At 28.9% G+C, this 18,400-nt stretch overlaps 3 protein-coding genes and 5 non-coding genes across 14 annotated transcripts in view; 4 read left to right on the forward strand and 4 right to left on the reverse strand.

Annotated features, from left to right (window-relative positions):
- Nucleotides 1-4,151: 4,151 nt before the first annotated feature.
- LOC111686186 (uridine phosphorylase 1) lies at nucleotides 4,152-7,766 on the forward strand. Of its 3 annotated transcripts, none has more exons than XM_023448505.2 (7): nucleotides 4,152-4,270; nucleotides 6,296-6,326; nucleotides 6,393-6,516; nucleotides 6,680-6,814; nucleotides 6,884-7,093; nucleotides 7,188-7,326; nucleotides 7,393-7,766. In XM_023448505.2, exons 2-7 carry the CDS (start codon nucleotides 6,313-6,315, stop codon nucleotides 7,680-7,682), a joined length of 912 nt encoding a protein of 303 aa, XP_023304273.2. In that variant the 5' UTR covers nucleotides 4,152-4,270; nucleotides 6,296-6,312; the 3' UTR covers nucleotides 7,683-7,766. The 3 variants fall into 3 exon arrangements, with proteins under 3 accessions (XP_023304273.2, XP_046806461.1, XP_046806462.1); XM_046950505.1 differs by having other exon boundaries at nucleotides 4,162-4,234; XM_046950506.1 differs by lacking the exon at nucleotides 4,152-4,270 and adding an exon at nucleotides 4,791-4,809.
- LOC111686316 (sperm-associated antigen 1) lies at nucleotides 7,673-10,162 on the reverse strand. The gene is made up of 5 exons (XM_046950503.1): nucleotides 9,803-10,162; nucleotides 9,329-9,741; nucleotides 9,134-9,261; nucleotides 8,946-9,073; nucleotides 7,673-8,184 (listed from the first exon to the last, which is right to left on the reverse strand). The coding sequence occupies exons 1-5, from the start codon at nucleotides 10,073-10,075 to the stop codon at nucleotides 7,759-7,761; spliced, it is 1,368 nt and encodes a 455-aa protein (XP_046806459.1). The 5' UTR covers nucleotides 10,076-10,162; the 3' UTR covers nucleotides 7,673-7,758.
- Nucleotides 10,163-12,438: 2,276 nt separating this feature from the next.
- Trnaq-uug lies at nucleotides 12,439-12,510 on the forward strand. Its single transcript has one exon. It is a non-coding gene; the product is annotated as a tRNA-Gln (tRNA).
- A 688-nt stretch (nucleotides 12,511-13,198) lies between these two features.
- On the forward strand, nucleotides 13,199-13,270 carry Trnaq-uug. Its single transcript has one exon. It is a non-coding gene; the product is annotated as a tRNA-Gln (tRNA).
- Nucleotides 13,271-13,503: 233 nt separating this feature from the next.
- Nucleotides 13,504-13,575, forward strand: Trnaq-uug. Its single transcript has one exon. It is a non-coding gene; the product is annotated as a tRNA-Gln (tRNA).
- Nucleotides 13,576-13,755: 180 nt separating this feature from the next.
- Nucleotides 13,756-13,828, reverse strand: Trnak-cuu. The gene has a single exon. It is a non-coding gene; the product is annotated as a tRNA-Lys (tRNA).
- Nucleotides 13,829-14,518: 690 nt separating this feature from the next.
- On the reverse strand, nucleotides 14,519-14,591 carry Trnak-cuu. Its single transcript has one exon. It is a non-coding gene; the product is annotated as a tRNA-Lys (tRNA).
- A 3,212-nt stretch (nucleotides 14,592-17,803) lies between these two features.
- The window catches only part of LOC111685878 (aminopeptidase N), a 94,122-nt gene continuing 93,525 nt past the window's right edge, over nucleotides 17,804-18,400 (reverse strand). For 3 of the 5 annotated variants that reach the window (XM_046948821.1, XM_046948820.1, XM_046948819.1), the window contains one exon: nucleotides 17,804-18,349. In XM_046948821.1, coding sequence (XP_046804777.1) covers nucleotides 18,094-18,349 — 256 coding nt within the window. In that variant the 3' untranslated portion in view covers nucleotides 17,804-18,093. The remainder of the gene's footprint in view (nucleotides 18,350-18,400) is intronic. The other 2 variants (XM_046948822.1, XM_023448165.2) reach the window with 2 other exon arrangements.

Here is an 18,400-nt window from a genome sequence, read left to right on the forward strand (position 1 = left end):
AGACTATAGACTAGACTATAGACTAGGCTATAGACTAGACTAAAGACTAGACTAAAGACTAGACTAAAGACTAGACTAAAGACTGTATTGTAAATGTAGGAAAGCATGTTTCAAATTATAAGCTAGACTAGACTATAAAATAGTTTAGACTATAGAATAGACTATAGAATAGGCTGTAGATTAAACTGTAAAGTAGACTATAGACTATACTATAAAATTGACTACAGACTTTTGTCTTGAATTTAGAGTTGACAACAGTGTTAACTATAGATTAGATAAGAGACGAGATAATGGACTAGACTGTAGACTAGAATTTTACTATAGAGAAACTATATAGTAGACCTTAGAAATTCTAGACTAAAGTCTAGTCTATGTTATAGACTAAACTATAGACTATGCTATTAACTTGTCTATATACTAGACTATGGACTTTACTGTGAACTAAATATTTTTCATGAAATTATTGCAGATATTTCATATTCGTCATTCCAACTCGTTTACAGTTTTGAACTTCAGTCTTTAAGAAACTTGTTAAAGGCGGTTGTTGTTTCGAGTTTGTTGATATAATTGGTGCATAAATAAAGAATTTGATAACAATTCAAACTTATATAAAATGCAAGAAAATAAAATAGAACTTTTAATCTTTTATTGTTAAAGGATTTCTGAAAATATCTATGAAGGACATTGTAAAAGCAAGTATGGGATGTATGAACTTGGTTGGGTATATTCAAGAATATTTTTTAAGTATTAAATTTTCCTTCATTTTACATTTTTGGTCGCAATACTCAATTATTTTAATTAAAATATTTTTAATGTTTCTTTATTGTTTAACCACCGATATGCATTTTTTATAATTTAAAAATATACCAAAAAATAAAAAGCAAATGCATTAGAAAAAAGCAACGAAATATTTAAAAATATTATACATAAATAAAATATACAAACTTATATAAATAAAAATGATATATAAATAAATATTGATATACAAATATGTAGTAAAACGTATTTTTTTAATTTTCTGCAAAATATTTATACAACTCGTAAAAGTTAATAAATATAATGAATGCAAATAGAAAATATTGCAAATTAACTACACTAATCTCACTTTTTTAAATGTGGTTATTATGTACTATAAAATGCAGTTAAAATTTGGTTCTATTTCTATTTTTTTTTTTTTTTCAAATAGTTCGTTCTTATCTAAGTTAAAAACCATTTGATCATAATTTTAATGAGAACAACAATCTAAATGTTTTCTTCTCTACTCTGAGAACACACACTTAGCTTAAGAGAAATACACAATTGAGATAAAAACGTGCACATTATAGAAAACTTTGAGTTGAAATAAACGTGACCACTAAAAAAAAAAACAAAAATTCACTTTATTTTAAAAAAATTTTTATTTAATTTTAATATTATGTATAAGATCATAATTATTAATTTATTTGTTGTTATAAAAATTCAAGTAAAAATAAAACAACATTTGCTGCAAATAGTGGTTTTGATTATTTCATGTGAAATTTTTATAGTGTGAACGTTACTTTTGGCACTAATGTATAAAAAAAATTAAATTAAACTATATTATAATATGAAAATAAATCAAATAATGTTGCTTAAATCTTAAATGTTAAAAACATGTTTCAAATTTCAAACTAAAAAACTAAAATAAACGTTTTCTATTTATCATTTAATCCCCATATTAAATAAAACAAAGTTCTATAATAATAATAATAATTGATATAAATAAATATATAGATGAATGATTAATTATATATCAATATAATACTATGTGTATGTTTAATTATACAAAAGAAAATATTGTTTTAATTATTGTAAAATAAAGCAAATATATAAACAATTTTCGAAAAATAAAAATATTGAAATTATAAAAAACAATGAAATTCTAAAACAAAAGTGAAATGCATACAACAATTTATATGGAAGAAAATATCAAAATTAAATGTGTTTTATTTAAATTAACAAATTGTTACCGAAGATATTTTTGCTCTGCGAAGATATTTGGGCTGACCCCCGGGGCATGTTTCCTTGATGAAAGACCCTCATCATGGTGTATTACAAAGCTGGAGTAAAGAGCTGCTATCAGTACTTCTAGTCTGCCGACAACGGTGCTGTTGCCGAATGACAGCAGATACCCCACAGAGAAGTGACTGTGGCTCTAAGCGTTAGGTCCAGCCCGTATACCTAGAGTATGTTGAATGTTGTTCTCTATGAGTGAAACAGATGAATGAGAAGTGTACAGCGTTGAATGTATGAAATATATTTTATACAAGTGAATCCACTTAATTCCTTTCCTTGTCCAGGTATGTTCAGAAAAAACTCTGCGTGTAAGAACAAACTCTTCGGCTTATTTGAAGGATTCATTCTTTCGGTTTCCTCTTTATGTGCTGTAGCCTACTCATCAGAGTCCATCCTAACTGCGTGGTAATAAATGAAAGTACTTTGGTAAAGATAACATATACTGTACCAGAAATTTCATGTAAGAAGCCCAATGGTGGGTCGACAGAGAAACTCACTCAGTGGTTGGAATATACCACCGTGAAATAGACCAACACGACAGGTGTTCACATAAGACACTACATTCAATTCATTTGTCTGTCCCCAGCAGTTCAACATGACAGTCCCGAACTGACCACTTAACCTACCACTTGTGGTGGCCCCTAGCCACTTGACTACCCAGGTGACCAACCATTTTAACATGGGCTTATCCTACGAGGAAGTCAATCGTCACTCTATACCCTACAAAGAGACAGTAAAGAGGAGATTGCTTTCGCTTACAAAGGGGACACTAAAGTGACGACTGTCTTTAGACTCGTTTACAAAGAGTTTATTTGTGACGAAAGACCAAAAACATACGTAGTGGAGCCAGGTGGTAAGATATTAATGGAACTAAAATTTAAAAATTTCAAGTGTCTACTCTCTAGAATACTATGGGACAATAAAGTGACCCGAAAGATATAAATTTGAGTCAACCAGATGGTGACATATTAGTAAAAATTATACCGATTTCGGTATAATCTCTTGGTTACTTGAGGACAGTAAAGAGACGACTGTCTCCGCTCCCGCTTACAAAGAGGACAATAAAGTGACGACTGTCTTCATTCTCGATTACAAAGGGTACATTCGTGACGAATGACCCAAAACAGATGAATTACGATTATCCAGGTGGTTAACTATTAGTGGAAATTACATTATTTTTCGTATGCATTGACTCTTTGTCAAACTGCTGGGTCTTTACTCACCTGAGTGTTCTTCATGGTAGATACTCGGACAAGCGTGGTAGACCATTCTGAAGTCTTATCATGACCACACCTCTTATTAAGACTCTATATATCTTTAAGATAAAAAACTTCAATATGTCTAATAACAAATTAGTTAGTTAACCCTAGTCGTTATAAGAAGTTTTTAAAGAAATATTGATTATAACATTTGTATAAAAACCATTATAGATAACTTGTAAATGAAGCACTGAGTAAGCGAATGGACTAATGAACATAGAAAATTTCAGTAAAGCCGTTTTTAAATCGTAAAATGTCGGTCATCGTCGAACAAAATGTAAGTACTAAACTTTTCCTTAATATTTCCTTTCTACTTATCGGGTAAGTAAAGATTTTTGCTGGATGAATTCTGATTTCAATAACATTTCATTAAAAAAATGATCAAATAAGAATTCTCAAAACATTAGAACCACAAAAAAGAGTAGGCGTGTAAATGTTATTACCGCCCACAAAGTATTGTATATCGATCGAAATTTCGATAGATATTAGATATACGCATAAACATCTTTAACATTCGAAATTGATTCTCCTTAACTAGTTCATGATATGTTCTGGTAATACGGGTTAATTGATGGGAGGTCTTGAAAATTCATTCTATTGAAACTGCTTTAAGCAAATCTGTTAAAATTAAAATTTTACTTCAAAAATCACAGGAAAATCTTTAATTAAAAAAAATTAATTTTTCATATTTTACTAAATTCGTGCTCAATGTTTACTACAAATTTAAACTCATAGAACTCGGTAGTAAATAAGCAAAAGCAAACAAATATTAAAGAGAAAATATTTTAGACCGAAAAAGAGAAAACAAAAATTCACAAATATTTATTAAATAAATTTAATATTTAATATAAGAAATTTAGTCACAAACAAGTAATCAAAGCGTTAAGAACGCCAGTGAGAACAATTTAATAAATTCCATACATTTAAATTTTTTATTAAAAGTAAACAAAAAGTTATAAATATCAACTAATAAAATTGAGGGTTTTTTTTAATAAATCACTAGAAAAAACATATTTATACTATGAAAACAAAGAAAAGATTAATACAAAAAAAAACGGAAGAAACCAACAAAAATAATTTAATTTATTGAATAGATTTAATAAAGTGATAAAAGTAAAAGTACTTAAAACTATAAAAAATAGTTGGAAGTAAAAAAACAAAACGTGACTTTTTTTACAAAAAGAAAATTTAAATGAATTAATTCTTTGGATTGAATTTTAATATGAATCGAAAAATAAATACAAAATTTTATTAAGAATTTTAATGCTTTTCAAGTTGTAACGGTTATTTTAAATCTTAAAGTTTCTTCGGTTAATGTTTTCATAACCAAGACTTTTTCACTTTAATTTCAGAATATTAAAGACTAAATATAGTTTTTAGATCCTAAATCGATATTAATCATTTAATGATAATTCTATTGAATTTAAAAACCATACACAATTAGAACAAATTTTAAAGGGGAATTCCCTAGAAACATAAATACAAAATTGAAAAACAAACAACACTTTTAAAATATGTATGAATATAAATTAATTAAATTATTATGTTTTTACAAAAATGTACATATTGATATATTAATTTATAAAAATTTTAAATTGGCACTCAATTAACCGGAAAAATTGAATATACAAAATGCTTCCGGTCCCGACCATCACGTAAAATCCAGGTGATATTGTATTTATTGTCCATAGAGTGTGTATAATATATACATCGCCCTTATAGGACGACCTAACTACATTCTGTAACCATCACCACTGGAACCACGAGAGCGGAGCTAGAAGTTAAAATTAATTGAATTTTTTTGGTGTCGAAAATAAGCAATGTCAGTTCGTGATTTCACCTTACAAATAGTACAGTTCCAGTTCGATTCTAGTTTGGTTCTGGTTCGTTCTAGTTCTAGTTCAGTTCTATTTCAATTATAGTTCTAATTCAGTTCTAGTTCAGTTCTAGTTCAGTTCTAATTCAATTCTAGTTCAATTCTAGTTCTAGTTCAGTTCTAGTTCAGCTCTAGATCAGTTCTAGTTCAGTTCTAGTTCAGTTCTAGTTCAGTTCTAGTTCAGTTCTAGTTCAGTTCTAGTTCAGTTCTAGTTCAGTTCTAGTTCAGTTCTAGTTCAGTTCTAGTTCAGTTCTAGTTCAGTTCTAGTTCAGTTCTAGTTCAGTTCTAGTTCAGTTCTAGTTCAGTTCTAGTTCAGTTCTAGTTCAGTTCTAGTTCAGTTCTAGTTCAGTTCTAGTTCAGTTCTAGTTCAGTTCTTGATTTCACCTTACAAATAGTTCAGTTCCAGTTCGATTCTAGTTCGGTTCTACTTTGGTTCTGGTTCGTTCTAGTTCTAATTTAGTTCTAGTTAAGTTCTATTTCAATTATAGTTCTAGTTCAGTTCCAATTCAATTCTAGTTCAGTTCTAGTTTAGTTCTAATTCAGTTCTAGTTCAGTTCTAGTTCAGTTCTAGTTCAGTTCTAGTTCAGTTCTAGTTCAGTTCTAGTTCAGTTCTAGTTCAGTTCTAGTTCTAGTTCAGTTCTAGTTCAGTTCTAGTTCAGTTCTAGTTCAGTTCTAGTTCAGTTCTAGTTCAGTTCTAGTTCAGTTCTAGTTCAGTTCTAGTTCAGTTCTAGTTCAGTTCTAGTTCAGTTCTAGATCAGTTCTAGTTCAGTTCTAGTTCAGTTCTAGTTCAGTTCTAGTTCAGTTCTAGTTCAGTTCTAGTTCAGTTTTTAGTTCTAGTTCAATTTTTTTACAACAAATTGAAAGTCAGAAAATATGAAAATATAGTATGAACCTTAAATCGGATGAATAACGAAAAATTTTCATTGAAAGTCAGAGAATATAAAAATATAGTACATATGTACCTCAAATCGGATGAATAACAAAAAATTTACATTTTGCCTCACCTGTAGCAATTTTCTGCCTCCTTGACTAAGTCTGGGTCAAATTTTATTCAGATTTTTAAAAGTTATAATTCTGTCCCACTGTGTTTGTTATTAAGTTAAACATTTTTCGTTTATCTTTTCAGATCTTAAAGTGCCAAATATGTCCAAGTTAGGGTAAGTTGATAACAGTCTCTAATATATAAAATTATATTAAAATAAAACGGGTCTTTCCGATTTTAGTGTAGCAACTTTAAAAAATCCCAATTTAGATACAATGAAATCAGATTTCTTGTATCATATAGATATAAATATACCGGATACTAGAGATACATCAGATATACAACAACGATTTGGCGATGTTAAGGTATTGTAGAAAAATCTTAAAAAATTCGTAACCCACATAAAAATGAAGAGAACTTTAAAAAAAATTTAAAATCGTTTACGAATGGAAATCTCATTATATCATTAACCATTTTATGTTCACAACAATGGTTGTATTGTTATTTAAACACTTTCTTTCTCTCCAGTTTGTTTGCATGGGTGGTACTAAAAATCGCATGCTCGACTTGGCAAAATATTTGCGTGGCCTACTTGAACCGGAGAATAAAACTGAAGAATTTATCGATATAAGTGCTGCCGGTAATCGTTATGCCATCTTTAAGGTTTGTTTTAGTTTTTTTTTATAGAAAAAGTTTGAATTCATTTTATCGGTCGAATTTTCTTTTAAAAAGGTGGGTCCAGTTTTGTGTTGTTCTCACGGCGTGGGTATGAGCACCATGAGTGTGGTGTTACATGAACTTTTAAAACTTGTGTATTATGCCAAATGTCAGGATCCTATATTTATACGATTAGGAACAAGTGGCGGTATTGGTGTGGAACCCGGTACCGTCGTTATCACTAAAGATGCTTATAATGGTTACTTGAAAAATGAACATGAAATTGTAAGTATTTATAATAGAGAAATATTGCAAATTGTTATATAGGATCTGAAGTGAAAATTTATGAATATTTTTTTAAAACGCTTCGTTTCATCAGGCCATTTTGGGCCAAAGAATTGTGCGACCTGCCAATTTTGACCCTACACTGGCTCAAGAACTTTTAGAATGTTCGAAGGGATCCTTTGACTATAATGTTGTTTTGGGCAATACAATGGGAGCAGAGTGTTTTTATGAAGGTAATTTTGAGAACAAAAAAAAAATAATTAAAACAACAACAATAACTTTTCAATCTACAACACCAGGTCAAGGACGTCTAGATGGTTCCAGTTGTCATTATACTGAAAATGATAAAATGGCATTTATTCAACAGTGTTACGATAAGGGTATACGTAATATTGAAATGGAAGCCACTATGTTTTCGTCTCTAACCAAACATGTGGGTGTTAAGGCAGCCGATATCTGTGTTACACTAATAAATCGTTTTGAAGGAGATCAGATTAAAATTACCAAAGAACAAAAACATGATTTCGAACAAAGACCTTTCAATATAGTGGGTGCTTATATACAAAAAGTGTTGGCGCAGCGCAAGTGAAATCACATTTAGTATAATTTTATTTAAAATATTTTTATTAAACATATTTTTTTTAATTTTAAAATAAAATCGCTTTTTAAAGTTCTTGTATAAGCTTTTTACCTTTCAGCTCACTATGGGCTGGATATGTACCGGGAAGTTGTATTTGCATTTGTTTGTCAATTTCATGTGGAACTTTTTTTTGAGAAATATTTTTATTATCTTTCGTGTTTGGTATATTTTTACTCAAAGTCTCGGCTGCTTTAATAAATTTATTTTTAACCAAACGATTCGGTTTAACCAATTCGGCTAAATCGTATTCTTTTGCCTTAGGCTTTGGTTGGGGTTTAGAGGTTTCCTTTATTATGGCTGGTTTGTTTTTAGATGATTCATCTTGTATTTTAAGACGTGTAGCATTAGGTGGAGGCAAATCTTCGAATTGTTTACGTAATTCGGTAGTGGCTTTTAGGGCTACAGAATTTTCGGCATCCAGTTGGAGAACATCGATGTAAAGTTGATAGGACTGTGAAGTAAAAGTATTATAATCAATTTTTTTAAAATTTCTAAAGAAATCGTGACATTTTAAACTGATATCAAGAAGTTGTTTCGGAACTAGTACGCAATCCATTGAATTGGTGTAGTATCAATAACTAGTATCGAAGAATTCATAGGAAGAATTCTAGAAACAAAACAATGTTTCGAGGAAAGTGTTCCAGAAGTAATATCGATATCATAGGTTTCAAGTTATTGTTTAAGAATCTGAAGTGATTCTTTTTTCATTCGTTCTGCAACTAGTTGAGTGAGAATGAGTGCAAAAAGAACCACTTCATATTCTAAAACAACAACCTTAAATTGTGAGCGATGTCGTTTTCAAGCCCCGTTCTGCGGAATATAGTTTTGGTTCAAAAATACATCTAACGAGTTTTCAAGGAACAAGTTCTTCGACACATCTATACTACACTACTTCCATGTAGTTCCAAAATAACTTTATGGAACCAGTTGAAAAGAAAAGAAAAATTTTAAATTTATAAATACATTCTTATCGAAATTTCATATTTCCAGTTTCGAGTTAGAAAATTCGAATAAAAATCATAGATTAAAGAACTGTTTTTAAAACCGTTCCAAAGAACAAGTGTCGAATCCAGAACCAGTTCCGAAATTGACGCTATCGCCTAAATAGAATGAATACAGCCTAAAATATACGTTCTAGATCTAGTTGCGAAACTAGTACAATTTACTCTTAGAAGATTTTAAGGGAAATAATTTCAAAAAGCAACTTTTTACCTCTCTTTTTCTGCCATAGGAATAACTAGCCTCCGCCAGACGTAAACGAGCTTTTAAATTTGACGGCTCCAAACTAAGGCACTTCTCACAATCTTTAATGGAATCCAAAAACTTTTGCAGCTTAAAAACTTAAAAAAAGCAAAAAATCAAAATAGTTCTCTATAGTTTTTAATACACAAAAGACTTACAGGTCAAAGCACGATTATTATAAGCAGCCACCGCTTTATGAGGACATATCTCTATAGCTCGTGAATACTCCTCGAGAGCATTGTCATATTCTTTGGATCGAAAATATTCATTACCTCTTAAACGATATCTATAAGAAAATAAATCAAAATCATTTAAACATCTTCAATTTTCCATCCCTTTTAAAGCTCACTTACTCTTCCGATAACTTTTCTTTTTCTATATCCGTTAAATTAGACCATTTTTCTAAAGGCCCTAACTCCTTATCATCAGTTATTTCGGTTATAGTTAAAGGTGGTTTCTTTAAACATTTTTCCATATTTAAACGATTTTTACGTTCAACATCTTCCTGTTCACGTTCTGCGGCCAAGTCTAGACGCAATATTTCCTCCTCAGCATCATATTTATCCCATTTACTGTAATCCGTGGATTTAATTCTTTGAGACTCTTTATTAGAGACCCCCGATTTGTTAGTCTCTTCTTTTTGGTTTTTTGTTTGTAGTATACGTCCTCCTTGGCGTATGGGAGGCAGTTGTGCTGCATCTAAGGCATTTTCTTTTACTAATTTTAATAACTGTTTATCGGTACTTTTAATATCATGATTCCAGTCCTATAATTTGATTTATTTTAATAATTTTATGCATTTAATTAAGACATTTTTCTTAACTTACATAAATGGGTTTTATTTCATCTGAGTTTAAAGCTTCTCGACCCTTTATTTTTTCCTCTACTCTAAAAAGTCTACTTTGCGGTTTAAGCTCTCTAAGCTTATCCTCTGCACATTTAGTCAAATCGGGAAAATAACCCTCTTCATTGGATCTTAATATATGCACAATTTTTTCCATTTCCCGACCATCATTGCACTCTTTTATATATTGAAAATCTAAATGATTTATGGGTATTCCATAACGCTCTAAAAGCGATTTTTTAGTTTTTGTTTCCATTTTTTAGTTTTGTTTTTAATTTATAAATTAAACTATTTGAAATGTGTTTTTATTTTAAATGAAAATTTATTTTTAACAATTTAATAAATTGTTAGGGGTTGCCAATGGTTACCAGGAGTTGAAAAATCGTTTCAGCTTGGCAATGCTTTACGAAAACATATATTTAAAAGTATAATTTCGTTTAAGGTTTGTTAAATATTAAAAATCTAATTCAAAATCTTATATTAAAGGTTTATTATATTTTACAAAATTTATTTTAAAGACATTCGGTTAATTTTTAGTTGATCTTACATGAACTGCTTTAAAGCAAATAATAGCAAAATACTGTTGTGCAATGAATAAGCCATATTGTCGATCGGACAATCTCATACTACCTATATAACCTACCATTTAGGGATACCTCTAGTCAGCGAGGGCCCAGATGACTAGCTAAAAGTGACGATTGTCTTCACCCTTGTTTACACAGAATACATCCGTTACGAAATAGGGACAACTATGTTGGAAGACATAGATGGAAATCACTATCTTTTATGGATACCCCGACTCTTTGTCGAACTGCTGGGTAGTTTAAATTAAATATTCTCAACACATTTCTTTTCTCTAACAATATTAATATTAATGATTCTATAATATTTTGTTATATTAAATTGTTAAACTGATTAAGCAATTCCCAGAAAGATCTATTATAATAATGTAATCTATTCTAACAATGTAATATTGAAGGTCATTTACCCCAACTAACGATAGAACGTGTATTTGTTTAACAAGCTATAATTGTCTTTTCATTAAAAAAGTGTCTCTAGTCCATTTAAAATGAATTAATCAGATATTCAAGTGCAGCAAAGTGTCAAAATGTTTATCTTTATTAATTTAAGAATTAGTCTATAAATCTAATATATGCAGGGACGGAAAAGTTTATTCTATCTTATTTCTAGTACTGACATCTCATTTCTTGTAAGACAATTTTAATTTCTTCGTATGAATCGAAATTGTTCATTTTCTTTCGACTTTAAGTGTTTACATGGCACTTGTCCTCGTAAACGATCCTTTTCACTCTATTCCTATGAATCCATCATTACGAAAATCGGCAGTAAGATTATAAAAACTAACTGAATATTAGGTGATTCCCGTTGTAAGCCGTTTTAAGATAAAAACCAAGAGAGCTGGCACAATAACTTGATCATGCTTTAATGGTCGAACTATATATAATACAAGCATGCTTGCACAATATTTTTTCAAAAATATTGTGCAAGCATGTTGTGAATAATACAAAAATGTATTACAAAGAACTGACCTATTTTGTTTACTGCAAGCATGAAACTATGATTATTGATCAAAAATTTGTATTTGTATGAGTAAATTTCCCAATACATAGCACAAGCATGCTGGCAATCTCTTGATTGTGCCAGAATGCTTGTGTTGTGGATAAGGGCCCTTTACTTCTAGTTAAAAGCCAATTTGTATGGGGAGATGTTCAATTATAAACCCATTAATACGATTGTCGGTAGTACGATTTTAACTTTTATAAAAATTAGCTGATTAAATGTTCGTAAAGTTATATACATACATACATGTTTAACATAATTATAAGCTTTAAATCTGTATTAAGTGGGTTTCGTTGTATGACACCTAGATTAATAAAAAACTGATTTAAACCAAGAGGGTTTGTCGTTGGGCCGAAAGTGTTGTGTTTACCAGCATCAGTGAAAACGTATTTAACCGTTCCCACTTTAGTGGTCTAGGGTTTTGAAATTATGGAAAAAATCCTACACAAGGATTTGACTAACTTTTTCTAATAGTATGACAAAATAGTGATTAATATATCCAAAAAAATATATTTTTGTACAATGCACTTCTTATAGTTTCCCAGAAATTCGGTCGAAAAATCCCGAACTACCTATTGACCTTGCCATTATTTATCTGCTGTCTATTTGATTCTTTAGCTATTTTAAAAATAATTAAAAGCTGTAGAAAAACTCGAAGTTTTTTAAAAATTAAAACAAAAAAACGCTTAAAAAGCGTCGCACGTAACTTGAAGCGTAGAACGTGATGTAGGTATGAAAAGCGCATAGTGCTTTGAGGCGTAGATTGAACCTCCGCCTTAACATGTGCCTGTACTACGAAGAAGTCAATCATCAGCAGCAAAAAGCTAAAATTTGTTTCCCATATCTTTACCCTCGTTTACAAATAGTTGGTTAGACGAAAATAGAAATCACTGCATTTTTCGAAAGCATTGACGTACTGCTGGGTTATTAATAAAAAAATATTTTAATTAAAATTTTACCTTGACCTCTAAGTGATCTTTTTTATATTTTAATAACACACCAAGTGGAATTTTCATTTTTGCCATCAGAATTTTAAGCGGTTCTATGGTGTAATGGTTAGCACTCTGGACTTTGAATCCAGCGATCCGAGTTCAAATCTCGGTAGAACCTGGTAAAATACCGAAGAATTATCTTTTTTTCTTATTAAAACAAAATATTTTTTAAATAAATAATGTTTTATATAGAAAAGTTTTCAATAACTTTTATTAAATTCATGGGTTACTTGAAAAATATATAAAAATAATATAGTATGAAATATATATGTAATTTACATAATGTAAATGTGTTATTGAATTCCAAAATTTTTTGGTTTCATTTTATTTATTACAAAAATTCATATATCATCTTTTCTTATTTCGTTTATAAAAAACAACAATTTAACCTAATTTTTTATAGACATTGATTGAAATGACTCAGAGATCAATTAAAATTGAACTAAATGAGACAAATACACCAGAGAGTACATAATTAATTATAATAAAATATTGAGGTAATTTTCTCTTCACAACCATTTTTTAATATCTGCTTACATTTTTATCGCGCTAAAAAATTCTGCCACTTGTGATGGATATTTTTTGTTATGTAATACTATGTACGCTTATTTTGTTTATAATGAAAATTACAGGAGTGTATCCTATACATACACATCATATATTTTAAGTACATCACCCGCTTTACATAAAATTTAACTAGATTACACCCATTTTTCCCAACCTTGAAATCATCACATTTCTGCAAATTCCCTCTTGTAATTATAAGCAGTTTTTGAAATTACGACTTTGACATTTGTCTGTCGACAGGTTCTATGGTGTAATGGTTAGCACTCTGGACTTTGAATCCAGCGATCCGAGTTCAAATCTCGGTAGAACCTTCAACGAATATTTTTTTGCTTTTTTTCTTTAAATAAGAAACCCAGCAAAAGATTGGTTTAAACTAAATGAACAAGAATAACGAAGTGAAAAATCCGAACACTTGTCGGTTTCACTATGGCTTTGCATGTTAAGTTTTTATATTTTCTTTTTAAAATATCTAAACATATGTTCCGTTTTCTATATCTTTTTAGTGTAATTTTATTTGGCGTAACTTTGTCCGGGTCTTTCAAGCGGTTCTATGGTGTAATGGTTAGCACTCTGGACTTTGAATCCAGCGATCCGAGTTCAAATCTCGGTAGAACCTAGAGTATTCCTAAAATGGTCTCTATTTTTGAGTGGTAAGAAAGTTTGTAGTGGAAATAGAACCCCCCCTATCAATCGTTGCCCCCCCCGTGGTACGTACATGCGTGTTTTCGTGTTCTTTCGTAATCGCTCCAAAATTTTAAAAGGACTTTATAGCTAGATATCAGCAAAAATACCATTTCGCCCAACGTGGGGCTCGAACCCACGACCCTGAGATTAAGAGTCTCATGCTCTACCGACTGAGCTAGCCGGGCAGTTAGCGTATCCGCGAATAGCGCATCACACAAGTCTATATAGAAATTAGGCAGCCAAATAGTTCCGAACTAATCTTACTAAATATTTTTTTATAAAATGTATATTAATATTAAAAAAATTATTTAAACAATGTTAACTGAAATAAATATATAAATTTTTCAAATTTGATACCCCATAAACTCATTTCATAGGTGTAAATTGGCTATATCTTAATTATATAAATAGTTTCATAAAATTTCATATCAATCGAATCAACTCAAGATATCACAATAACTAAATGGAATTTATTTTCAAAATGTTTCAACTAAATAGCAATTTCCAACACTGTTTGAACTCAACACTCTATTCACCTCTTATATATAGAAATTAATAAACAAAACTTAGTAAAGGCAAACACCATAGAGTATTAAGAAAAGCTACACTTATCACAACCACAGAAAGTTCACCTCCAACACTCAACAAACAGATAATGATGTCTTAGCATGATAAGGCAGTGTATTAAAAAGATATGGTGGTGTCATAACACATGATGTTTCGATAAGTTACGTAAAATAGCAAGACATTTTAAAAACGGAGACTAAAAAGTACACTTTTCTAAATGATTGAGCAGATCTGAATTAATATTTTTTCATAATTTTTTTTATAGAAATACTTTGTCATTTAGTTAGAAACAAAATTAAAAAGTAACTCGCCCAACGTGGGGCTCGAACCCACGACCCTGAGATTAAGAGTCTCATGCTCTACCGACTGAGCTAGCCGGGCTATATTCAAATTTTGCCAAATGTGTCATTTCAATATTTTTCTCTCGAAATTTTTTAAAAATATCCAATTAGAACTTGAAAATGAATAACTTTTAAATGTATATATATTTTGAACTAACATTTGAGGAAATTAGTATGTATTTCGAAAATCTAAACTTCGAAAAAATATATGTTTCTGGGCGAGAAAGAAAAAATGGTAGACTTAATTTTGAATTTTAAGAAGAGGGCTATGCCGAATCTAATATATCCACCTGTAATGTACGTTAAAGTAATTTTCTGGAGGTGACCTTATTTGGGTCAATTATGGTCCTATTCTTGATTATCAAGAATATATGTATATAAGACAGAGACTAGAGTATAGACTAGACAGACACTAGACACTATAAACTATACTAAAGACGAGACTATAGACTATACTATAGACGGGCCTAGAGGCTAGACTTTAGACTTGACTATTGATTAGACAATAAACTAGACTATTGACTGGACTAAAGACTAGACTATGGACTAGGCCGTAGATATCAAAATGTACTAACCAGTACGTTTGGTTAGTTAATTAGTTCTTGCTAAATTACTAAAGCCTGGCCTAGAAAAATAGCGTTTTACATAATGAGGCTTAAGTGAAACAGATTCTGCAATAAAGAACATCAGAAAAAAAGAACTTCCATAGAAGCGAAAAAGAAGTAGAATTTACTCCATGGAAGTACTGCAAAAAACCTGAAGAAGTTATAATTTTAACAAAGGCTTGTCATAGGAGGTATGTCCTTTTTATTTGATTTCAAATTCACTACATCTGAAGTCATTTTCAGGAAGTAATTTTTATGTTCTTTTTTCGAAGTTATTAGAAAGTGAAATTGTAGTATTATAGAATACTCAAATAGTATTAATATAAATAAATAAATTGATTAACACCATAATAAAAGAGGTTTAATTAAATAAATTTTAGTACGAAAAAAATAAACGTTAAATTTAATAAAAAATGGACTTCCACGAAAGGTAAAAATAATGCACTTAGTGCTCTTAAAGTGGTGATAAATGTTATTCTTTTGGAAGTACTTCGTTTTTTTTTTGCTCCGAACTAATTGAATAAGAATTTGTGTGGTCCTCTATAGTTTTTTTTCATTCTTCGAAATTTATTATAGTGTTTAACTAAAGGTAATCGAGTTTTCTATAATATAGTTTATCTAATCAAATGATCATTTATATGAAGATAGTTTTTGAACCTATTACCTTTATATCAAGAGATATTATATATTCTTCATAAAATTATTCACTAAAAGGCTTCAATAGTAATTCTGTGACAAAAATGAAAAAAGTATATATCTCAATATATGTAAAAATCTTGTTTTTGCATTTTTGAAATCTATATTGTGTAATTTTTTTAATAAACACCGGAGCAGAACTTTTGAAAATATTGAAATTTTTAAATGTACAGTTATGTATTGAGTTTATGCAAAAACGATTATTAAGTTAACAATGGTTGTTAAAACCTGTTTTTATATAGAAAAAGTGTTGTAATAAACCATTGTTAACTTTAATAATCGTTTTTGCATAAGGCACTATAACTTTAAAACGTTCTATCCTAAAAAGTACAATCAAACAACTTATGTACTTTTTGCTTTTTTACTACAGAATTTCACTTACTTCTTGGTATTAATTTATCAATTAATAAAATATAAAACCTGGGAAACCAAGGGTACCAAGTTTTTTACTACTACAACAGATTTTTAAATAAAACACAATATTAAATTTCCATTTTTTTTTGTAATTTTTATTTAAATAAATTTCTTTTTTTTTAACTACTACTTCAAGTACAAGATACAATTAAAAACATTTAATGATGTAATAATAATTACGCTTAGTATTTCATTTTATATTCAAATTTAATGTAATGTTACAAAGATTTTTATGAGTAATTCTGATTTTATTGTTGTAAAAATAATATATATTATGTATGATTGACTTAAATAATTAACGTATGTTTTATTAAAATATATATTGTATAATTTTTCATATTTGTATAAACATAAATGGGTTATAAAAGCTAGAAAAAAAAAATCTGACAAATAAAAAATGAGGCATTTGCTTAATTTTATATGCTTGCTATAAAGTTTTAAAAAATAATATTTTTATCTGTATAGCTCGTTCATTTCTATTATTAAAACTAATATTCATCATTAAGACAAGTTGCTTTCTGGTGAAATTTCATTTAAGGACACTCAGTTTTTTTGTTTTGTTTATTTTCTAATTCCTATAGTTTTCACGCATTTTAACATAAGGCTGCCTTTCTTTATGCTAATTCTTTAAATTTAAATTTTATTTAAATATTAAGCCGAACATATAAGTTAATATTTACAAAAGAAATTTAGTAAAGAAAAGCCAAATTTTTAATTAAAAAATAAAAAAAAAAATTTAAAATAAAAGTTTTTGTTTAGGCAATTGTGCTTAAATGTAGTGTAATGTATTCCTATGTATACACGGTTGTAAGATCTTACAACATTGACAGTAAAATGTGCAGAAAATGTCTAATAATACTGTCAACTTACAAATTTTGTCTTGCAATATTTTTGGTAATGTTTTTTCTGACAACGTTGCAAAAGAAAAACTATAAGTTCAGATGATTATTAGACATTTTCTCAACATTTTACTGACAACGTTGTAAGATCTGACAACCGTGTATCACGGCTTTATGTTTAAAATTTAATGTTTAACTTATTTTTTATGAAGTATTCTTATAATTTATTTAAAGTTTATTTTGTTTTTTTATTTTTAATAATAAATTTATTTACTTAATAGTTGTCGGCAGTTAGTATTGATTTCTTGAATATGTATTTAAGTAGTTTATATTTTTGGTTATTAATTTTTTTTAGATAAATTTCAAAAGAAATTTTTGTTAATTTTTCTTAAAACTATTAACATTTTACATCAGCAGCATTTTATTCTGTGTATTGTTTAGTTTGTTGCATGTGATTGTTGTGTTCCTTGCCAGCGAACAAATTTTCTTGCAGATAAATTTGTAAACGAAGGAATGACAGACATTATTATCTGCGTTGTTTTTAAGTTCTTAATATTAATGTTATTCTTTTTTTTTTAAATATAGGAACAATACTTAAAAAATATAAAATTAAAAAAAAAAATGATAATGACAAAAAAAGAAATAAAATTAAAACGAAAATAAATAATTTATAAAAAAAGTATATATTAATAAATGATAAAAAGTTTTTTAAAAAATATTTAGCTTAAAAGCTCAATACTAAAATTTGTTAAAATAAACTAAAATTATATCACTTTGTTTGCAAAATAAATAAAAAAAAATTTTTGTGATCTTTAAGACTTTTTATCAAGTTAATCCTTAAAAAGGAATGAAAATATTTAAGGAATTTAGTCTAAATCATTTCGTTTTTTCTTGAGATTAAATTTCTTATAAATTTTGCAAACATTTGAAAATTTTGAAAACTTATAATAAAAAGATCGTTTAGCGATTTTATTTCATAGTCCTCGACTTAGAAGATATTGATTTGGAATTCTCTTACGATATCCTCTAAGAAACCCTTTAGACTATAATAAGAACGATTACGCCAGTAAATGTTGTTGTTAACTTGTTCCATGGCTAAATCTATGGCAGTAACCACTGATTTTAAACCCAATTTTTGTGATTTATCTCTGAAACGTTCCAATTGTTCTTTGTGATAGTCTTTGCTCATATAGGTGGTAATCGATTTGATCATAGAGCTTAATGTAGAAAAGCCATCACCGAAACTAGAGAAAAATATTTAAAATTTTTGATCAATTTTTTATTACTATCTCCTT

The sequence above is a fragment of the Lucilia cuprina genome, chromosome 4 (assembly GCF_022045245.1).
Source record: "Lucilia cuprina isolate Lc7/37 chromosome 4, ASM2204524v1, whole genome shotgun sequence".
Taxonomy (NCBI): domain Eukaryota; kingdom Metazoa; phylum Arthropoda; class Insecta; order Diptera; family Calliphoridae; genus Lucilia; species Lucilia cuprina.

What these genes read in the sequence shown, in the direction of transcription:
- LOC111686186 (XM_023448505.2), top strand. An exon ending in AACGATTTGGCGATGTTAAG is followed by an intron (nt 6,517 to 6,679) that starts GTATTGTAGAAA and finishes CTTTCTCTCCAG; the next exon opens with TTTGTTTGCATGGGTGGTAC. An exon ending in ATCGTTATGCCATCTTTAAG is followed by an intron (nt 6,815 to 6,883) that starts GTTTGTTTTAGT and finishes TCTTTTAAAAAG; the next exon opens with GTGGGTCCAGTTTTGTGTTG.
- LOC111686316 (XM_046950503.1), bottom strand. Translation starts at nt 10,075, where the DNA reads ATGGAAACAAAAACTAAAAAATCGCTTTTAGAGCGTTATGGAATACCC. An exon ending in AAAGAAAAGTTATCGGAAGA is followed by an intron (nt 9,262 to 9,328) that starts GTAAGTGAGCTT and finishes ATTTTCTTATAG; the next exon opens with ATATCGTTTAAGAGGTAATG. An exon ending in TAATAATCGTGCTTTGACCT is followed by an intron (nt 9,074 to 9,133) that starts GTAAGTCTTTTG and finishes GCTTTTTTTAAG; the next exon opens with TTTTTAAGCTGCAAAAGTTT.